Raw genomic sequence first — 23,243 nt, 5'->3', positions numbered from 1 at the left:
CTGTAGCTGAACTGACACAGTGACGGAGTCTAACCTGTGACACACGTTGATGATGTCTCGGGCCCTCAGGTGTTGTTCCTCAACTTTTCCCGCCAGGTAGATCGCAGCCATGGCAACCAAATATGGGTCGTAATTCTGAACGTCACTCTGTTCGAAGAATTTGTGGTAGATGGTACAGGCCGACGCCATGGGAACCGAATGCATCCCAAGTTTAACTCCTGCAGGCAGAACAGGTAAACATGGTCAAAACCAATCCAGCCCCTCTCAAGCCGGTTACACAGGAACAGGAGGAGGCCCATTCAGCCCCTCTCCAGCCTGTTACAGAGGAACAGGAGGAGGCCCATTCAGCCCCTCTCGAGCCTGTTACACAGGAACAGGAGGAGGCCCATTCAGCCCCTCTCGAGCCTGTTCCACAGGAACAGGAGGAGGCCCATTCAGCCCCTCTCGAGCCTGTTACACAGGAACAGGAGGAGACCCATTCAGCCCCTCTCGAGCCTGTTACACAGAAACAGGAGAAGGCCCATTCAGCCCCTCTCGAACCGGTTACACAGGAACAGGAGAAGGCCCATTCAGCCCCTCTCGAGCCGGTTACACAGGAACAGGAGGAGGCCCATTCAGCCCCTCTCGAGCCGGTTACACAGGAACAGGAGGAGGCCCATTCAGCCCCTCTCGAGCCTGTTACACAGGAACAGGAGGAGGCCCATTCAGCCCCTCTCGAGCCTGTTACACAGGAACAGGAGGCCATTCAGCCCCTCTGTATTTACTGCATTTCTGTAGCATCTTCACCGCAGTGAAACCTCCACCAAAGCTGATCCTGCTCGATTCGATATCTCACCCGATTCAATGATGAAGCGACAGACCCGGAAGTGGGAGACGACACCGCGTTGGGCAGGATCCTCGGCGAGGAGATCTGTGCTCCCCTGGGACAGCCGGACGCAGGCGTCCATTCAGCAGCCCGGAGGCGTCCCCAGCTTCCCGGACCTGGAGCGAGGAGGAAGAGTCAGTTAGAACATCACAGAGTCACCCTCACTACCCCATCCCTCATGGCGGCTCCCTCACTACCCCGTCCCTCAGAGTGACTCCCTCACTACCCCATCCCTCAGAGCGACTCCCTCACTACCCCATCCCTCAGAGTGACTCCCTCACTACCCCATCCCTCAGAGCGACTCCCTCACTACCCCATCCCTCAGAGTGACTCCCTCACTACCCCATCCCTCAGAGTGACTCCCTCACTACCCCATCCCTCAGAGTGACTCCCTCACTACCCCATCCCTCAGAGTGACTCCCTCACTACCCCGTCCCTCAGAGTGACTCCCTCACTACCACATCCCTCAGAGCGACTCCCTCACTACCCCATCCCTCAGAGTGACTCCCTCACTACCCCGTCCCTCAGAGTGACTCCCTCACTACCCCATCCCTCAGAGCGACTCCCTCACTACCCCATCCCTCACGACCCGGCCCCTCACTACCCCATCCCTCAGAGTGACTCCCTCACTACCCCGTCCCTCAGAGTGACTCCCTCACTACCCCGTCCCTCAGAGCGACTCCCTCACTACCCCGTCCCTCAGAGCGACTCCCTCACTACCCCGTCCCTCAAAGTGACTCCCTCACTACCCCGTCACTCAGAGTGACTCCCTCACTACCCCGTCCCTCAGAGTGACTCCCTCACTACCCCATCCGTCAGAGCGACTCCCTCACTACCCCATCCCTCAGAGTGACTCCCTCACTACCCGGCACCCTCACTACCCCATCCCTCAGAGTGACTCCCTCACTACCCCGTCCCTCAGAGTGACTCCCTCACTACCCCATCCGTCAGAGCGACTCCCTCACTACCCCATCCCTCAGAGTGACTCCCTCACTACCCGGCACCCTCACTACCCCATCCCTCAGAGTGACTCCCTCACTACCCCATCCCTCAGAGTGACTCCCTCACTACCCCGTCCCTCAGAGCGACTCCCTCACTACCCCGTCCCTCAGAGTGACTCCCTCACTACCCCATCCCTCAGAGTGACTCCCTCACTACCCCATCCCTCAGAGTGACTCCCTCACTACCCCGTCCCTCAGAGTGACTCCCTCACTACCCCATCCGTCAGAGCGACTCCCTCACTACCCCATCCCTCAGAGTGACTCCCTCACTACCCGGCACTCTCACTACCCCATCCCTCAGAGTGACTCCCTCACTACCCCGTCCCTCAGAGTGACTCCCTCACTACCCCGTCCCTCAGAGTGACTCCCTCACTACCCCATCCCTCAGAGTGACTCCCTCACTACCCCATCCGTCAGAGCGACTCCCTCACTACCCCGTCCCTCAGAGTGACTCCCTCACTACCCGGACCCCTCACTACGCGGACCCTCACTACCCCGCCCCTCAGAGCGACTCCCTCACTACCCGGACCCCTCACTACGCGGACCCTCACTACCCTGTCCCTCAGAGTGACTCCCTCACTACCCCGTCCCTCAGAGTGACTCCCTCACTACCCCGTCCCTCAGAGTGACTCCCTCACTACCCCGTCCCTCAGAGTGACTCCCTCACTACCCCGCCCCTCAGAGTGACTCCCTCACTACCCCATCCCTCAGAGCGACTCCCTCACTACCCCATCCCTCAGAGTGACTCCCTCACTACCCCATCCCTCAGAGTGACTCCCTCACTACCCCGTCCCTCACTACCCGGACCCCTCACTACCCCGTCCCTCACTACCCCGTCCCTCAGAGTGACTCCCTCACTACCCCGTCCCTCAGAGTGACTCCCTCACTACCCCATCCCTCAGAGTGACTCCCTCACTACCCCATCCCTCAGAGCGACTCCCTCACTACCCCGTCCCTCAGAGTGACTCCCTCACTACCCCGTCCCTCAGAGTGACTCCCTCACTACCCCATCCCTCAGAGTGACGCCCTCACTACCCCGTCCCTCAGAGCGACTCCCTCACTACCCCGTCCCTCAGAGTGACGCCCTCACTACCCCGTCCCTCAGAGCGACTCCCTCACTACCCCATCCCTCAGAGTGACTCCCTCACTACCCCGTCCCTCACTACCCGGACCCCTCACTACCCCGTCCCTCACTACCCCGTCCCTCAGAGTGACTCCCTCACTACCCCATCCCTCAGAGTGACTCCCTCACTACCCCGTCCCTCAGAGTGACTCCCTCACTACCCCATCCCTCACGACCCGGCCCCTCACTACCCCGTCCCTCAGAGTGACTCCCTCACTACCCCGTCCCTCAGAGTGACTCCCTCACTACCCCGTCCCTCAGAGTGACTCCCTCACTACCCCATCCCTCAGAGCGACTCCCTCACTACCCCATCCCTCAGAGTGACTCCCTCACTACCCGGACCCTCACTACCCGGCCCCCTCACTACCCGGCCCCCTCACTACCCCATCCGTCAGAGTGACTCCCTCACTACCCCGTCCCTCAGAGCGACTCCCTCACTACCCCGTCCCTCAGAGTGACTCCCTCACTACCCCGTCCCTCAGAGTGACTCCCTCACTACCCCGTCCCTCAGAGTGACTCCCTCACTACCCCGTCCCTCAGAGCGACTCCCTCACTACCCGGCCCCCTCACTACCCGGCCCCCTCACTACCCGGACCCCTCACTACCCGGACCCTCACTACCCGGACCCTCACTACCCGGACCCCTCACTCCCCGGACCCTCACTACCCGGCCCCTCACTACCCGGACCCCTCACTACCCGGACCCTCACTCCCCGGCCCCTCACTCCCCGGCCCCTCACTCCCCGGACCCTCACTACCCGGACCCTCACTCTCAGTGTCTCCGATTCTTCATTCGTAAATTTCGGCCGCAATTCCGCGCATTGAGCGGCCCCGGCCCGCGAGCTCCCCCTGCGGCCGGAGGCTCAGCCTGCAGCCAGCTCACAGCCAACAACACACTGCATTGCTCTAGCGCCACAGAGAGACAGAGGCTCAGCCTGCAGCCAGCTCACAGCCAACAACACACTGCATTGCTCTACCGCCACAGAGAGACAGAGGCTCAGACTGCAGCCAGCTCACAGCCAACAACAACACACTGCATTGCTCTAGCGCCACACAGAGACAGAGGCTCAGACTGCAGCCAGCTCACAGCCAACAACAACACACTGCATTGCTCTACCGCCACAGAGAGACAGAGGCTCAGCCTGCAGCCGGCTCGCAGCCAACAACACACTGCATTGCTCTAGCGCCACAGACAGGCAGAGGCTCAGCCTGCAGGCAGCTCACAGCCAACAACAACACACTGCATTGCTCTAGCGCCACAGAGAGAGAGACAGAGGCTCAGCCTGCAGCCAGCTCACAGCCAACAACAACACACTGCATTGCTCTACCGCCACAGAGAGACAGAGGCTCAGACTGCAGCCAGCTCACAGCCAACAACAACACACTGCATTGCTCTAGCGCCACAGAGAGACAGAGGCTCAGACTGCAGCCGGCACACAGCCAACAACACACTGCATTGCTCTAGCGCCACAGAGAGACAGAGGCTCAGCCTGCAGCCGGCTCACAGCCAACAACACACTGCATTGCTCTCGCGCCACAGAGAGACAGAGGCTCAGACTGCAGCCAGCTCACAGCCAACAACAACACACTGCATAGCTCTAGCGCCACAGAGAGACAGAGGCTCAGACTGCAGCCGGCTCACAGCCAACAACACACTGCATTGCTCTACCGCCACAGAGAGACAGAGGCTCAGACTGCAGCCAGCTCACAGCCAACAACAACACACTGCATTGCTCTAGCGCCACAGAGAGACAGAGGCTCAGCCTGCAGCCGGCTCACAGCCAACAACACACTGCATTGCTCTCGCGCCACAGAGAGACAGAGGCTCAGACTGCAGCCAGCTCACAGCCAACAACACACTGCATTGCTCTAGCGCCACAGAGAGACAGAGGCTCAGACTGCAGCCAGCTCACAGCCAACAACAACACACTGCATTGCTCTACCGCCACAGAGAGACAGAGGCTCAGCCTGCAGCCGGCTCGCAGCCAACAACACACTGCATTGCTCTAGCGCCACAGAGAGACAGGGGCTCAGCCTGCAGCCAGCTCACAGCCAACAACACACTGCATTGCTCTAGCGCCACAGAGAGACAGAGGCTCAGCCTGCAGCCAGCTCACAGCCAACAACAACACACTGCATTGCTCTAGCGCCACAGAGAGACAGAGGCTCAGCCTGCAGCCAGCTCACAGCCAACAACACACTGCATTGCTCTAGCGCCACAGAGAGCCAGAGGCTCAGCCTGCAGCCAGCTCACAGCCAACAACAACACAGTGCATTGCTCTAGCGCCACACAGAGTCAGGGGCTCAGACTGCAGCCAGCTCACAGCCAACAACACACTGCATTGCTCTAGCGCCACAGAGAGCCAGAGGCTCAGCCTGCAGCCAGCTCACAGCCAACAACAACACACTGCATTGCTCTAGCGCCACACAGAGTCAGGGGCTCAGACTGCAGCCAGCTCACAGCCAACAACACACTGCATTGCTCTAGCGCCACAGAGAGACAGAGGCTCAGACTGCAGCCGGGTCACAGCCAACAACACACTGCATTGCTCTCGCGCCACAGAGAGACAGAGGCTCAGACTGCAGCCGGCTCACAGCCAACAACAACACACTGCATTGCTCTAGCGCCACAGAGAGACGGAGGCTCAGACTGCAGCCGGCTCACAGCCAACAACACACTGCATTGCTCTACCGCCACAGAGAGACAGAGGCTCAGACTGCAGCCAGCTCCCAGCCAACAACAACACACTGCATTGCTCTAGCGCCACAGAGAGACAGGCGCTCAGACTGCAGCCGGCTCACAGCCAACAACACACTGCATTGCTCTAGCGCCACAGAGAGACAGAGGCTCAGCCTGCAGCCGGCTCACAGCCAACAACAACACACTGCATTGCTCTAGCGCCACAGAGAGACAGAGGCTCAGCCTGCAGCCGGCTCACAGCCAACAACAACACACTGCATTGCTCTACCGCCACAGAGAGACAGAGGCTCAGACTGCAGCCAGCTCACAGCCAACAACAACACACTGCATTGCTCTACCGCCACAGAGAGACAGAGGCTCAGACTGCAGCCAGCTCACAGCCAACAACAACACACTGCATTGCTCTAGCGCCACAGAGAGACAGAGGCTCAGCCTGCAGCCGGCTCACAGCCAACAACACACTGCATTGCTCTCGCGCCACAGAGAGACAGAGGCTCAGACTGCAGCCAGCTCACAGCCAACAACAACACACTGCATTGCTCTAGCGCCACAGAGAGACAGAGGCTCAGACTGCAGCCAGCTCACAGCCAACAACAACACACTGCATTGCTCTACCGCCACAGAGAGACAGAGGCTCAGCCTGCAGCCGGCTCGCAGCCAACAACACACTGCATTGCTCTAGCGCCACAGAGAGACAGGGGCTCAGCCTGCAGCCAGCTCACAGCCAACAACACACTGCATTGCTCTAGCGCCACAGAGAGACAGAGGCTCAGCCTGCAGCCAGCTCACAGCCAACAACACACTGCATTGCTCTAGCGCCACAGAGAGACAGAGGCTCAGCCTGCAGCCAGCTCACAGCCAACAACACACTGCATTGCTCTAGCGCCACAGAGAGCCAGAGGCTCAGCCTGCAGCCAGCTCACAGCCAACAACAACACACTGCATTGCTCTAGCGCCACACAGAGTCAGGGGCTCAGACTGCAGCCAGCTCACAGCCAACAACACACTGCATTGCTCTAGCGCCACAGAGAGCCAGAGGCTCAGCCTGCAGCCAGCTCACAGCCAACAACAACACACTGCATTGCTCTAGCGCCACACAGAGTCAGGGGCTCAGCCTGCAGCCAGCTCACAGCCAACAACACACTGCATTGCTCTAGCGCCACAGAGAGACAGAGGCTCAGACTGCAGCCAGCTCACAGCCAACAACAACACACTGCATTGCTCTAGCGCCACAGAGAGACAGAGGCTCAGACTGCAGCCGGCTCACAGCCAACAACACACTGCATTGCTCTACCGCCACAGAGAGACAGAGGCTCAGACTGCAGCCAGCTCCCAGCCAACAACAACACACTGCATTGCTCTAGCGCCACAGAGAGACAGGCGCTCAGACTGCAGCCGGCTCACAGCCAACAACACACTGCATTGCTCTAGCGCCACAGAGAGACAGAGGCTCAGCCTGCAGCCGGCTCACAGCCAACAACAACACACTGCATTGCTCTAGCGCCACACAGAGTCAGGGGCTCAGACTGCAGCCAGCTCACAGCCAACAACACACTGCATTGCTCTAGCGCCACAGAGAGACAGAGGCTCAGACTGCAGCCAGCTCACAGCCAACAACAACACACTGCATTGCTCTAGCGCCACAGAGAGACAGAGGCTCAGACTGCAGCCAGCTCACAGCCAACAACAACACACTGCATTGCTCTAGCGCCACAGAGAGACAGAGGCTCAGACTGCAGCCAGCCCACAGCCAACAACAACACACTGCATTGCTCTAGCGCCACAGAGAGACAGAGGCTCAGACTGCAGCCAGCTCACAGCCAACAACAACACACTGCATTGCTCTAGCGCCACAGAGAGACAGAGGCTCAGCCTGCAGCCGGCTCACAGCCAACAACACACTGCATTGCTCTCGCGCCACAGAGAGACAGAGGCTCAGACTGCAGCCAGCTCACAGCCAACAACAACACACTGCATTGCTCTAGCGCCACAGAGAGACAGAGGCTCAGACTGCAGCCAGCTCACAGCCAACAACAACACAATGCATTGCTCTACCGCCACAGGGAGACAGAGGCTCAGCCTGCAGCCGGCTCGCAGCCAACAACACACTGCATTGCTCTAGCACCACAGAGAGACAGGGGCTCAGCCTGCAGCCAGCTCACAGCCAACAACACACTGCATTGCTCTAGCGCCACAGAGAGACAGAGGCTCAGCCTGCAGCCAGCTCACAGCCAACAACAACACACTGCATTGCTCTAGCGCCACAGAGAGACAGAGGCTCAGCCTGCAGCCAGCTCACAGCCAACAACAACACACTGCATTGCTCTAGCGCCACAGAGAGCCAGAGGCTCAGCCTGCAGCCAGCTCACAGCCAACAACAACACACTGCATTGCTCTAGCGCCACACAGAGTCAGGGGCTCAGACTGCAGCCAGCTCACAGCCAACAACACACTGCATTGCTCTAGCGCCACAGAGAGACAGAGGCACAGACTGCAGCCAGCTCACAGCCAACAACAACACACTGCATTGCTCTAGCGCCACAGAGAGACAGAGGCTCAGCCTGCAGCCGGCTCACAGCCAACAACACACTGCATTGCTCTCGCGCCACAGAGTGACAGAGGCTCAGACTGCAGCCAGCTCACAGCCAACAACAACACACTGCATTGCTCTAGCACCACAGAGAGACAGAGGCTCAGACTGCAGCCAGCTCACAGCCATCAACAACACACTGCATTGCTCTAGCGCCACAGAGAGACAGAGGCTCAGCCTGCAGCCAGCTCACAGCCAACAACACACTGCATTGCTCTAGCGCCACAGAGAGACAGAGGCTCAGACTGCAGCCGGCTCACAGCCAACAACACACTGCATTGCTCTAGCGCCACAGAGAGACAGAGGCTCAGCCTGCAGCCGGCTCACAGACAACAACAACACACTGCATTGCTCTAGCGCCACAGAGAGACAGAGGCTCAGACTGCAGCCAGCTCACAGCCAACAACACACTGCATTGCTCTAGCGCCACAGAGAGACAGAGGCTCAGACTGCAGCCGGCTCACAGCCAACAACACACTGCATTGCTCTAGCGCCACAGAGAGACAGAGGCTCAGCCTGCAGCCGGCTCACAGCCAACAACAACACACTGCATTGCTCTCGCGCCACAGAGAGACAGAGGCTCAGACTGCAGCCAGCTCACAGCCAACAACAACACACTGCATTGCTCTAGCGCCACAGAGAGACAGAGGCTCAGACTGCAGCCAGCTCACAGCCAACAACAACACACTGCATTGCTCTAGCGCCACAGAGAGACCGAGGCTCAGACTGCAGCCAGCTCACAGCCAACAACACACTGCATTGCTCTACCGCCACAGAGAGACAGAGGCTCAGCCTGCAGCCGGCTCGCAGCCAACAACACACTGCATTGCTCTAGCGCCACAGAGTCAGGGGCTCAGACTGCAGGCAGCTCACAGCCAACAACAACACACTGCATTGCTCTAGCGCCACAGAGAGAGAGACAGAGGCTCAGACTGCAGCCAGCTCACAGCCAACAACAACACACTGCATTGCTCTAGCGCCACAGAGAGCCAGAGGCTCAGCCTGCAGCCAGCTCACAGCCAACAACACACTGCATTGCTCTAGCGCCACAGAGAGACAGAGGCTCAGCCTGCAGCCAGCTCACAGCCAACAACAACACACTGCATTGCTCTAGCGCCACAGAGAGACAGAGGCTCAGCCTGCAGTCAGCTCACAGACAACAACACACTGCATTGCTCTAGCGCCACACAGAAAGAGGCAGGGGCTCAGACTGCAGCCAGCTCACAGCCAACAACAACACACTGCATTGCTCTAGCGCCACAGAGAAACAGAGGCTCAGACTGCAGCCAGCTCACAGCCAACAACAACACACTGCATTGCTCTAGCGCCACAGAGAGCCAGAGGCTCAGCCTGCAGCCAGCTCACAGCCAACAACACACTGCATTGCTCTAGCGCCACAGAGAGACAGAGGCTCAGCCTGCAGCCAGCTCACAGCCAACAACAACACACTGCATTGCTCTAGCGCCACAGAGAGACAGAGGCTCAGCCTGCAGTCAGCTCACAGACAACAACACACTGCATTGCTCTACCGCCACACAGAAAGAGGCAGGGGCTCAGACTGCAGCCAGCTCACAGCCAACAACAACACACTGCATTGCTCTAGCGCCACAGAGAAACAGAGGCTCAGACTGCAGCCAGCTCACAGCCAACAACAACACACTGCATTGCTCTAGCGCCACAGAGAAACAGAGGCTCAGACTGCAGCCAGCTCACAGCCAACAACAACACACTGCATTGCTCTAGCGCCACAGAGTGACAGAGGCTCAGACTGCAGCCAGCTCACAGCCAACAACAACACACTGCATTGCTCTAGCGCCACAGAGAAACAGAGGCTCAGACTGCAGCCAGCTCACAGCCAACAACAACACACTGCATTGCTCTAGCGCCACAGAGTGACAGAGGCTGAGACTGCAGCCGGCTCACATCCAACAACACACTGCATTGCTCTACCGCCACAGAGAGAGAGAGGCTCAGACTGCAGCCAGCTCACAGACAACAACACACTGCATTGCTCTAGCGCCACAGAGAGACAGAGGCTCAGACTGCAGCCAGCTCACAGCCAACAACAACACACTGCATTGCTCTAGCGCCACACAGAAAGAGGCAGGGGCTCAGACTGCAGCCAGCTCACAGCCAATAACAACACACTGCATTGCTCTAGCGCCACAGAGAAACAGAGGCTCAGACTGCAGCCAGCTCACAGCCAACAACAACACACTGCATTGATCTAGCGCCACAGAGAGACAGAGTCTCAGCCTGCAGCCAGCTCACAGCCAACAACAACACACTGCATTGCTCTAGCGCCACAGAGAAACAGAGGCTCAGACTGCAGCCAGCTCACAGCCAACAACAACACACTGCATTGCTCTAGCGCCACACAGAGACAGAGTCTCAGCCTGCAGCCAGCTCACAGCCAACAACAACACACTGCATTGCTCTAGCGCCACAGAGAGGCAGAGGCTCAGCCTGCAGCCGGCTCACAGCCAACAACACACTGCATTGCTCTAGCGCCACAGAGTCAGGGGCTCAGACTGCAGGCAGCTCACAGCCAACAACAACACACTGCATTGCTCTAGCGCCACAGAGCGAGAGACAGGGGCACAGACTGCATCCAGCTCAAAGCCAACAACAACACACTGCATTGCTCTAGCGCCACAGAGAGAGAGACAGCGGCACAGACTGCATCCAGCTGACAGCCAACAACACACTGCATTGCTCCAGCGCCACAGAGAGACAGAGGCTCAGCCTGCAGCCAGCTGACAGCCAACAACAACAAACTGTATTGCTCTAGCGCCACAGAGAGACAGAGGCTCAGCCTGCAGACGGCTCACAGCCAACAACAACACACTGCATTGCTCTAGCGCCACAGAGAGACAGAGGCTCAGCCTGCAGCCAGCTCACAGCCAACAACACACTGCATTGCTCTAGCGCCACATAGACACAGAGGCTCAGCCTGCAGCCAGCTCACAGCCAACAACACACTGCATTGCTCTAGCGCCACAGGGAGACAGAGGCTCAGCCTGCAGCCAGCTCACAGCCAACAACAACACACTGCATTGCTCAAGCGCCACAGAGAGACAGAGGCTCAGCCTGCAGCCAGCTCACAGCCAACAACACACTGCATTGCTCTAGCGCCACAATGAGACAGAGGCTCAGCCTGCAGCCAGCTCACGCCAACAACAACACACTGCATTGCTCTAGCGCCACACAGAGACAGAGTCTCAGCCTGCAGCCAGCTCTCAGCCAATAACAACACACTGCATTGCTCTAGCGCCACAGAGAGACAGAGGCTAAGCCTGCAGCCAGCTCACAGCCAACAACACACTGCATTGCTCTACCGCCACAGAGAGACAGAGGCTCAGCCTGCATCCCACTCACAGCCAACAACAACACACTGCATTGCTCTAGCGCCACAGAGAGACAGAGGCTCAGCCTGCAGCCAGCTCACAGCCAACAACACACTGCATTGCTCTAGCGCCACAGAGAGACAGAGGCTCAGCCTGCAGCCGGCTCACAGCCAACAACACACTGCATTGCTCTAGCGCCACAGAGTCAGGGGCTCAGGCTGCAGGCAGCTCACAGCCAACAACAACACACTGCATTGCTCTAGCGCCACAGAGAGAGAGACAGAGGCACAGACTGCATCCAGCTCACAGCCAACAACACACTGCATTGCTCTAGCGCCTGAGAGACAGAGGCTCAGCCTGCAGGCAGCTCACAGCCAACAACAACACACTGCATTACTCTAGCGCCACAGAGAGAGAGACAGAGGCTCAGCCTGCAGCCAGCTCACAGCCAACAACAACACACTGCATTGCTCTAGCGCCACAGAGAGAGTGACAGAGGCACAGACTGCGTCCAGCTCACAGCCAACAACACACTGCATTGCTCTAGCGCCACAGAGAGACAGAGGCTCAGCCTGCAGGCAGGTCACAGCCAACAACACACTGCATTGCTCTAGCGCCACAGAGAGACAGAGGCTCAGCCTGCAGGCAGCTCACAGCCAACAACAAACTGCATTTCTCTAGCGCCACAGGGAGCGGATCAGACTGCATCCAGCTCACAGCCAACAACAACACACTGCATTGCACCAGCGCCACAGAGAGAGAGACAGAGGCTCAGACTGCAGCCAGCTCACAGGCAACAACAACACACTGCATTGCTCTAGTACCACAGAGAGACAGAGGCTCAGACTGCAGCCAGCTCACAGCCAACAACACACTGCATTGCTCTAGCGCCACAGAGAGACAGAGGCTCAGACTAGAGCCAGCTCACAGCCAACAACACACTGCATTGCTCTAGCGCCACAGAGAGACAGAGGCTCAGCCTACAGCCATCTCACAGCCAACAACACACTGCATTGCTCTAGCGCCACAGAGAGACAGAGGCTCAGCCTGCAGCCAGCTCAAAGCCAACAACACACTGCATTGCTCTAGCGCCACAGAGAGACAGAGGCTCAGCCTGCAGCCAGCTCACAGCCAACAACAACACACTGCATTGCTCTAGCGCCACAGAGAGCGAGACAGAGGCACAGACTGCATCCAGCTCACAGCCAACAACAACACACTGCATTGCTCTAGTGCCACAGAGAGACAGAGGCTCACCCTGCAGCCGGCTCACAGCCAACAACACACTGCAGTGCTCGAGCGCCACAGAGAGACAGGCGCTCAGACTGCAGCCAGCTCACAGCCAACAATACACTGCATTGCTCTAGCGCCATACAGAGAGAGACAGAGGCACAGACTGCAGCCAGCTCACAGCCAACAACACACTGCATTGCTCTAGCGCCACAGAGAGACAGAGGCTCAGCCTGCAGCCGGCTCACAGCCAACAACACACTGCATTGCTCTAGCGCCACAGAGTCAGGGGCTCAGACTGCAGTCAGCTCACAGCCAACAACAACACACTGCATTGCTCTAGCGCCACAGAGAGAGAGACAGAGGCACAGACTGCAGCCAGCTCTCAGCCAACAACACACTGCATTGCTCTAGCGCCACAGAGTGAGAGACGAGGGCTCAGACTGCAGCCAGCTCACAGCCAACAAGGCACTGCATTGCTGTAGCGCCACAGAGAGAGAGGCAGGGGCTCAGACTGCAGCCAGTTCACAGCAAACCACAGCACTGCATTGCTCTAGCGCCACAGAGAGACAGAGGCTCAGACTGCAGCCATCTCACAGCCAACAACACATTGTATTGCTCTAGCGCCACAGAAATACAGGGGCTCAGACGGCAGATAGCTCACAGCCAACAACACACTGCATTGATCTAGCGCCACAGAGGGAGAATTCCAAATACAAAGAGAGAGACAGAGAGAGCAGGGGGACAGGGAGACAGACAGAGAGAGAAACCGAGAGAGACAGAGGGAGAGAAAAAGAGCAGAGATAGTGAGACAGAGAGAGAGAGAGAGAGACAGAGAAAGGGAGAGAGAGAGACAGAAATAGAGACAGAGAGAGCTAGAGGGAGACACAGCGTGCGAGGGAGATAGAGAGAGAGACAGAGAGAGAGAGACAGAGAGACAAAGTGAGAGAAAAATAAAGAGAGAAAGAAAAACACTGACCCTCCCACAGTGCGGTGCTCCCTCAGCACTGACCCTCCAATAGTGCGGCGCTCCCTCAGCACTGACCCTCCGACAATGCGGTGCTCCCTCAGCACTGACCCTCCGACAGTGCGGCGCTCCCTCAGCACTGACCCTCCAATAGTGCGGCGCTCCCTCAGCACTGACCCTCCAACAGTGCGGCGCTCCCTCAGCACTGACCCTCCGACAGTGCGGGGCTCCTTCAGCACTGACCCTCCGACAGTGCGGCGCTCGCTCAGCACTGACCCTCCGACAGGGCGGCGCTCCCTCAGCACTGACCCTCCAACAGTGCGGCACTCCCTCAGCACTGACTCTCCGACAGTGCGGTGCTCCCTCAGCACTGACCCTCCGACAGTCCGATGTTCCCTCATTACTGACCCTCCGACAGTGCGATGTTCCCTCAGTACTGACCCTCCGACAGTGCGGCACTCTCTCAGTACTGACCCTCCGACAGTGCGGTGCTCCCTCAGCACTGACCCTCCAACCATGCGGCGCTCGCTCAGCACTGACCCTCCCACAGTGCGGCGCTCCCTCAGCACTGACCCTCCGACAGTGCGGCGCTCCCTCAGCCCTGACCCTCCGACAGTGCGGCGCTCCCTCAGCACTGACCCTCCGACAGTGCGACGCTCCCTCAGCACTGATCCTCCGACAGTGCGGCACTCCCTCAGCACTGACCCTCCGACAGTGCGGCGCACCCTCAGCACTGACCCTCCGACAGTGCGGCGCTCCCTCAGCACTGACCCTCCGACAGTGCGATGTTCCCTCAGTACTGACCCTCCGACAGTGCGATGTTCCCTCAGTACTGACCCTCCGACAGTGCGGCACTCCCTCAGTACTGACCCTACGACAGTGCGGTGCTCCCTCAGCACTGACCCTGCAACAGTGCGGCGCTGCCTCAGCACTGACCCTCCGACAGTGTGGGGCTCCCTCAGCACTGACCCTCCGACAGTGCGGCACTCCCTCAGCACTGACCCTCTGACAGTGCGGTGCTCCCTCAGCACTGACCCACCGACAGTGCGGGGCTCCCTCAGTACTGACCATCCGACAGTGCGGCACACCCTCAGTACTGACCCTCCGACAGTGCGGTGCTCCCTCAGCACTGACCCTGCAACAGTGCGGCGATGCCTCAGCACTGACCCTCCGACAGTGCGGGGCTCCCTCAGCATTGACCCTCCGACAGTGCGGCGATCCCTCAGCACTGACCCTCCGACAGTGCGGCCCTCCCACAGCGCTGATCCTCCGAGAGTGCGACGTTCCCTCAGCACTGACCCTCCGACAGTGCGGCACTCCCTCAGCACTGACCCTCCGACAGTGCGGTGCTCCCTCAGCACTGACCCTCCGACAGTGCGATGTTCCCTCAGTATTGACCCTCCGACAGTGCGATGTTCCCTCAATACTGACCCTCCGACAGTGCGGCACTCCCTCAGTACTTACCCTCCGACAGTGCGGTGCTCCCTTAGCACTGACCCTGCAACAGTGTGGCGCTGCCTCAGCACTGACCCTCTGACAGTGCGGCGCTCCCTCAGCACTGACCCTCCCACAGTGCGGCGCTCCCTCAGCACTGACCCTCCGACAGTGCGGTGCTCCCTCAGCACTGACCCTCCGACAGTGCGATGTTCCCTCAGTACTGACCCTCCGTCAGTGCGATGTTCCCTCAGTACTGACCCTCCGACAGTGCGGCGCTCCCTCAGTACTGACCCTCCGACAGTGCGGCACTCCCTCAGAACTGACCCTCCGACAGTGCAGTGCTCCCTCAGCACTGACCCTGCAACAGTGCGGCGCTGCCTCAGCACTGACCCTACGACAGTGCGGCGCTCCCTCAGCACTGACCCTCCGACAGTGCGACGCTCCGTCAGCACTGACCGTCCGACAGTGCGACGCTCCCTCAGCACGGACCCTCCGACTGTGCGGTGCTTCCTCAGCACTGACCCTCCGACAGTGCAGCGCTCCCTCAGCACTGACCCTCCGACAGTGCGGCGCTCCCTCAGCACTGACCCTCCGACAGTGCGACGTTCCCTCAGCACTGACCCTCCGACAGTGCGATGTTCCTCAGTACTGACCCTCCGACAGTGCGGCGCTCCCTCAGCACTGACACTCCGACAGTGCGGCGCTCCCTCAGCACTGACGCTCTGACAGTGCGGCGCTCCCTCAGCACTGACCCTCCGACAGTGCGGCACTCCCTCAGCACTGACCCTCCGACAGTGCGGCGCTCCCTCAGCACTGACCCTCCCACAGTGCGGCGCTCCCTCAGCACCGACCCTCCGACAGTGCAGTGCTCCCTCTGCACTGACCCCCTGACAGTGCGGCGCTCCCTCAGCACTGACCCTCCGACAGTGCAGTGCTCCCTCTGCACTGACCCCCTGACAGTGCGGCGCTCCCTCAGCACTGACCCTCCGACAGTGCAGTGCTCCCTCAGCACTGACCCTCCGACAGTGCGGCGCTCCCTCAGCACTGACCCTCCGACAGTGCGGCGCTCCCTCAGCACTAACGCTCTGACAGTGCGGCGCTCCCTCAGCACTGACCCTCCCACAGTGCAGCGCACCCTCAGCACTGACCCTCCTACAGTGCGGCGCTCCTTCAGCACTGAACCTCCGACAGTGCGACGCTCCCTCAGCACGGACCCTCCGACTGTGCGGTGCTTCCTCAGCACTGACCCTCCGACAGTGCAGCGCTCCCTCAGCACTGACCCTCCGACAGTGCGGCGCTCCCTCAGCACTGACCCTCCGACAGTGCGACGTTCCCTCAGCACTGACCCTCCGACTGTGCGGTGCTTCCTCAGCACTGAGCCTCCGACAGTGCAGCGCTCCCTCAGCACTGACCCTCCGACAGTGCGGCGCTCCCTCAGCACTGACCCTCCGACAGTGCGACGTTCCCTCAGCACTGACCCTCCGACAGTGCGATGTTCCTCAGTACTGACCCTCCGACAGTGCGGCGCTCCCTCAGCACTGACACTCCGACAGTGCGGCGCTCCCTCAGCACTGACGCTCTGACAGTGCGGCGCTCCCTCAGCACTGACCCTCCGACAGTGCGGCACTCCCTCAGCACTGACCCTCCGACAGTGCGGCGCTCCCTCAGCACTGACCCTCCCACAGTGCGGCGCTCCCTCAGCACTGACCCTCCGACAGTGCAGTGCTCCCTCTGCACTGACCCCCTGACAGTGCGGCGCTCCCTCAGCACTGACCCTCCGACAGTGCAGTGCTCCCTCTGCACTGACCCCCTGACAGTGCGGCGCTCCCTCATCACTGACCCTCCGACAGTGCAGTGCTCCCTCAGCACTGACCCTCCGACAGTGCGGCGCTCCCTCAGCACTGACCCTCCGACAGTGCGGCGCTCCCTCAGCACTAACGCTCTGACAGTGCGGCGCTCCCTCAGCACTGACCCTCCCACAGTGCAGCGCACCCTCAGCACTGACCCTGCAACAGTGTGGCGCTGCCTCAGCACTGACCCTCTGACAGTGCGGCGCTCCCTCAGCACTGACCCTCCCACAGTGCGGCGCTCCCTCAGCACTGACCCTCCGACAGTGCGGTGCTCCCTCAGCACTGACCCTCCGACAATGCGATGTTCCCTCAGTACTGACCCTCCGTCAGTGCGATGTTCCCTCAGTACTGACCCTCCGACAGTGCGGCGCTCCCGCAGTACTGACCCTCCGACAGTGCGGCACTCCCTCAGAACTGACCCTCCGACAGTGCGGCGCTCCCTCAGCACTGACCCTCCGACAGTGCGACGTTCCCTCAGCACTGACCCTCCGACAGTGCGATGTTCCTCAGTACTGACCCTCCGACAGTGCGGCGCTCCCTCAGCACTGACACTCCGACAGTGCGGCGCTCCCTCAGCACTGACGCTCTGACAGTGCGGCGCTCCCTCAGCACTGACCCTCCGACAGTGCGGCACTCCCTCAGCACTGACCCTCCGACAGTGCGGCGCTCCCTCAGCACTGACCCTCCCACAGTGCGGCGCTCCCTCAGCACCGACCCTCCGACAGTGCGGCACACCCTCAGTACTGACCCTCCGACAGTGCGGTGCTCCCTCAGCACTGACCCTGCAACAGTGCGGCGATGCCTCAGCACTGACCCTCCGACAGTGCGGGGCTCCCTCAGCATTGACCCTCCGACAGTGCGGCGATCCCTCAGCACTGACCCTCCGACAGTGCGGCCCTCCCACAGCGCTGATCCTCCGAGAGTGCGACGTTCCCTCAGCACTGACCCTCCGACAGTGCGGCACTCCCTCAGCACTGACCCTCCGACAGTGCGGTGCTCCCTCAGCACTGACCCTCCGACAGTGCGATGTTCCCTCAGTATTGACCCTCCGACAGTGCGATGTTCCCTCAATACTGACCCTCCGACAGTGCGGCACTCCCTCAGTACTTACCCTCCGACAGTGCGGTGCTCCCTTAGCACTGACCCTGCAACAGTGTGGCGCTGCCTCAGCACTGACCCTCTGACAGTGCGGCGCTCCCTCAGCACTGACCCTCCCACAGTGCGGCGCTCCCTCAGCACTGACCCTCCGACAGTGCGGTGCTCCCTCAGCACTGACCCTCCGACAGTGCGATGTTCCCTCAGTACTGACCCTCCGTCAGTGCGATGTTCCCTCAGTACTGACCCTCCGACAGTGCGGCGCTCCCTCAGTACTGACCCTCCGACAGTGCGGCACTCCCTCAGAACTGACCCTCCGACAGTGCAGTGCTCCCTCAGCACTGACCCTGCAACAGTGCGGCGCTGCCTCAGCACTGACCCTACGACAGTGCGGCGCTCCCTCAGCACTGACCCTCCGACAGTGCGACGCTCCGTCAGCACTGACCGTCCGACAGTGCGACGCTCCCTCAGCACGGACCCTCCGACTGTGCGGTGCTTCCTCAGCACTGACCCTCCGACAGTGCAGCGCTCCCTCAGCACTGACCCTCCGACAGTGCGGCGCTCCCTCAGCACTGACCCTCCGACAGTGCGACGTTCCCTCAGCACTGACCCTCCGACAGTGCGATGTTCCTCAGTACTGACCCTCCGACAGTGCGGCGCTCCCTCAGCACTGACACTCCGACAGTGCGGCGCTCCCTCAGCACTGACGCTCTGACAGTGCGGCGCTCCCTCAGCACTGACCCTCCGACAGTGCGGCACTCCCTCAGCACTGACCCTCCGACAGTGCGGCGCTCCCTCAGCACTGACCCTCCCACAGTGCGGCGCTCCCTCAGCACCGACCCTCCGACAGTGCAGTGCTCCCTCTGCACTGACCCCCTGACAGTGCGGCGCTCCCTCAGCACTGACCCTCCGACAGTGCAGTGCTCCCTCTGCACTGACCCCCTGACAGTGCGGCGCTCCCTCAGCACTGACCCTCCGACAGTGCAGTGCTCCCTCAGCACTGACCCTCCGACAGTGCGGCGCTCCCTCAGCACTGACCCTCCGACAGTGCGGCGCTCCCTCAGCACTAACGCTCTGACAGTGCGGCGCTCCCTCAGCACTGACCCTCCCACAGTGCAGCGCACCCTCAGCACTGACCCTCCTACAGTGCGGCGCTCCTTCAGCACTGAACCTCCGACAGTGCGACGCTCCCTCAGCACGGACCCTCCGACTGTGCGGTGCTTCCTCAGCACTGACCCTCCGACAGTGCAGCGCTCCCTCAGCACTGACCCTCCGACAGTGCGGCGCTCCCTCAGCACTGACCCTCCGACAGTGCGACGTTCCCTCAGCACTGACCCTCCGACTGTGCGGTGCTTCCTCAGCACTGACCCTCCGACAGTGCAGCGCTCCCTCAGCACTGACCCTCCGACAGTGCGGCGCTCCCTCAGCACTGACCCTCCGACAGTGCGACGTTCCCTCAGCACTGACCCTCCGACAGTGCGATGTTCCTCAGTACTGACCCTCCGACAGTGCGGCGCTCCCTCAGCACTGACACTCCGACAGTGCGGCGCTCCCTCAGCACTGACGCTCTGACAGTGCGGCGCTCCCTCAGCACTGACCCTCCGACAGTGCGGCACTCCCTCAGCACTGACCCTCCGACAGTGCGGCGCTCCCTCAGCACTGACCCTCCCACAGTGCGGCGCTCCCTCAGCACTGACCCTCCGACAGTGCAGTGCTCCCTCTGCACTGACCCCCTGACAGTGCGGCGCTCCCTCAGCACTGACCCTCCGACAGTGCAGTGCTCCCTCTGCACTGACCCCCTGACAGTGCGGCGCTCCCTCATCACTGACCCTCCGACAGTGCAGTGCTCCCTCAGCACTGACCCTCCGACAGTGCGGCGCTCCCTCAGCACTGACCCTCCGACAGTGCGGCGCTCCCTCAGCACTAACGCTCTGACAGTGCGGCGCTCCCTCAGCACTGACCCTCCCACAGTGCAGCGCACCCTCAGCACTGACCCTGCAACAGTGTGGCGCTGCCTCAGCACTGACCCTCTGACAGTGCGGCGCTCCCTCAGCACTGACCCTCCCACAGTGCGGCGCTCCCTCAGCACTGACCCTCCGACAGTGCGGTGCTCCCTCAGCACTGACCCTCCGACAGTGCGATGTTCCCTCAGTACTGACCCTCCGTCAGTGCGATGTTCCCTCAGTACTGACCCTCCGACAGTGCGGCGCTCCCGCAGTACTGACCCTCCGACAGTGCGGCACTCCCTCAGAACTGACCCTCCGACAGTGCAGTGCTCCCTCAGCACTGACCCTGCAACAGTGCGGCGCTGCCTCAGCACTGACCCTACGACAGTGCGGCGCTCCCTCAGCACTGACCCTCCGACAGTGCGACGCTCCGTCAGCACTGACCGTCCGACAGTGCGACGCTCCCTCAGCACGGACCCTCCGACTGTGCGGTGCTTCCTCAGCACTGACCCTCCGACAGTGCAGCGCTCCCTCAGCACTGACCCTCCGACAGTGCGGCGCTCCCTCAGCACTGACCCTCCGACAGTGCGACGTTCCCTCAGCACTGATCCTCCGACAGTGCGATGTTCCTCAGTACTGACCCTCCGACAGTGCGGCGCTCCCTCAGCACTGACACTCCGACAGTGCGGCGCTCCCTCAGCACTGACGCTCTGACAGTGCGGCGCTCCCTCAGCACTGACCCTCCGACAGTGCGGCACTCCCTCAGCACTGACCCTCCGACAGTGCGGCGCTCCCTCAGCACTGACCCTCCCACAGTGCGGCGCTCCCTCAGCACCGACCCTCCGACAGTGCAGTGCTCCCTCTGCACTGACCCTCCGACAGTGCGGCGCTCCCTCAGCACTGACCCTCCGACAGTGCGGCGCTCCCTCAGCACTGACCCTCCGACAGTGCGGCGCTCCCTCAGCACTAACGCTCTGACAGTGCGGCGCTCCCTCAGCACTGACCCTCCCACAGTGCAGCGCACCCTCAGCACTGACCCTCCTACAGTGCGGCGCTCCTTCAGCACTGAACCTCCGACAGTGCGACGCTCCCTCAGCACGGACCCTCCGACTGTGCGGTGCTTCCTCAGCACTGACCCTCCGACAGTGCAGCGCTCCCTCAGCACTGACCCTCCGACAGTGCGGCGCTCCCTCAGCACTGACCCTCCGACAGTGCGACGTTCCCTCAGCACTGACCCTCCGACTGTGCGGTGCTTCCTCAGCACTGACCCTCCGACAGTGCAGCGCTCCCTCAGCACTGACCCTCCGACAGTGCGGCGCTCCCTCAGCACTGACCCTCCGACAGTGCGACGTTCCCTCAGCACTGACCCTCCGACAGTGCGATGTTCCTCAGTACTGACCCTCCGACAGTGCGGCGCTCCCTCAGCACTGACACTCCGACAGTGCGGCGCTCCCTCAGCACTGACGCTCTGACAGTGCGGCGCTCCCTCAGCACTGACCCTCCGACAGTGCGGCACTCCCTCAGCACTGACCCTCCGACAGTGCGGCGCTCCCTCAGCACTGACCCTCCCACAGTGCGGCGCTCCCTCAGCACTGACCCTCCGACAGTGCAGTGCTCCCTCTGCACTGACCCCCTGACAGTGCGGCGCTCCCTCAGCACTGACAATCCGACAGTGCAGTGCTCCCTCTGCACTGACCCCCAGACAGTGCGGCGCTCCCTCATCACTGACCCTCCGACAGTGCAGTGCTCCCTCAGCACTGACCCTCCGACAGTGCGGCGCTCCCTCAGCACTGACCCTCCGACAGTGCGGCGCTCCCTCAGCACTAACGCTCTGATAGTGCGGCGCTCCCTCAGCACTGACCCTCCCACAGTGCAGCGCACCCTCAGCACTGACCCTCCTACAGTGCGGCGCTCCTTCAGCACTGAACCTCCGACAGTGCGGCGCTCCCTCAGCACTGACCTTCCGACAGTGCGGTGCTCCCTCAGCACTGACCCCTGACAGTGCGGTGCTCCCTCAGCACTGACCCTCCGACAGTACGGCGTTCCCTCAGCACTGACCCTCCGACAGTGCGGCGCTCCCTCAGCACTGACCCTCCTACAGTGCAGCACTCCCTCAGCACTGACCCTCCGACAGTGCGGCGCTCCCTCAGCACTTACCCCCTGACAGTGCTGTGCTCCCTCAGCACTGACCCCACTGACAGTGCGGTGCTCCCTCAGCACTGACCCTCCAATAGTGCGACGCTCCCTCAGCACTGATCCTCCGACAGTGCGGCGCTCACACAGCATTTACCTCTGACAGTGCGGCGTTCCCTCAGCACTGACCCTCCGACAGTGCGATGTTCCCTCAGCACTGACCCTCCGACAGTGCGGCTGTCCCTCAGCACTGACCCGCCGACAGTGCGGCACTCCCTCAGTATTGACCCTCCGACAGTGCGGTGCTCCCTCAGCACTGACCCTGCAACAGTGCGGCGCTCCCTCAGCACTGACCCTCCGACAGTGCGGCGCTCCCTCAGCACTGACCCTCCGACAGTGCGGCACTCCCTCATCACTGACCCCCCGACTGTGCGGCGCTCCCTCAGCACTAACCCTCCGACAGTGCGGCGCACCCTCAGCACTGACCCTCCGACAGTGCGTCGCTCCCTCAGCACTGACCCTCCGACAGTGCGGCGCTCCCTCAGCACTGACCCTCCGACAGTGCAGTGCTCCCTCTGCACTGACCCCCTGACAGTGCGGCGCTCCCTCAGCACTGACCCTCCGACAGTGCAGTGCTCCCTCTGCACTGACCCCCTGACAGTGCGGTGCTCCCTCATCACTGACCCTCCGACAGTGCAGTGCTCCCTCAGCACTGACCCTCCGACAGTGCGGCGCTCCCTCAGCACTGACCCTCCGACAGTGCGGCGCTCCCTCAGCACTAACGCTCTGACAGTGCGGCGCTCCCTCAGCACTGACCCTCCCACAGTGCAGCGCACCCTCAGCACTGACCCTCCTACAGTGCGGCGCTCCTTCAGCACTGAACCTCCGACAGTGCGGCGCTCCCTCAGCACTGACCTTCCGACAGTGCGGTGCTCCCTCAGCACTGACCCCTGACAGTG

The 23,243-nt window shown here is 61.2% G+C and overlaps 1 protein-coding gene across 1 annotated transcript in view; it reads right to left on the bottom strand.

Annotated features, from left to right (window-relative positions):
• The window catches only part of ccnq (cyclin Q), a 10,057-nt gene extending 6,162 nt beyond the window's left edge, over positions 1–3,895 (bottom strand). The window contains exons 1-3 of the mRNA XM_072487934.1: positions 3,759–3,895; positions 836–981; positions 35–218 (exon numbers count right to left, since the gene is read on the bottom strand). Of these exons, the coding sequence (XP_072344035.1) occupies positions 35–218; positions 836–947 (296 nt within the window). The 5' untranslated portion in view covers positions 948–981; positions 3,759–3,895. The remainder of the gene's footprint in view (positions 1–34; positions 219–835; positions 982–3,758) is intronic.
• Between the last annotated feature and the right edge of the window lie 19,348 nt (positions 3,896–23,243).

This window comes from Scyliorhinus torazame, chromosome 22, assembly GCF_047496885.1.
Source record: "Scyliorhinus torazame isolate Kashiwa2021f chromosome 22, sScyTor2.1, whole genome shotgun sequence".
Taxonomy (NCBI): Eukaryota; Metazoa; Chordata; class Chondrichthyes; order Carcharhiniformes; family Scyliorhinidae; genus Scyliorhinus; species Scyliorhinus torazame.
This window is presented reverse-complemented; position numbering and strand designations above follow the sequence as displayed.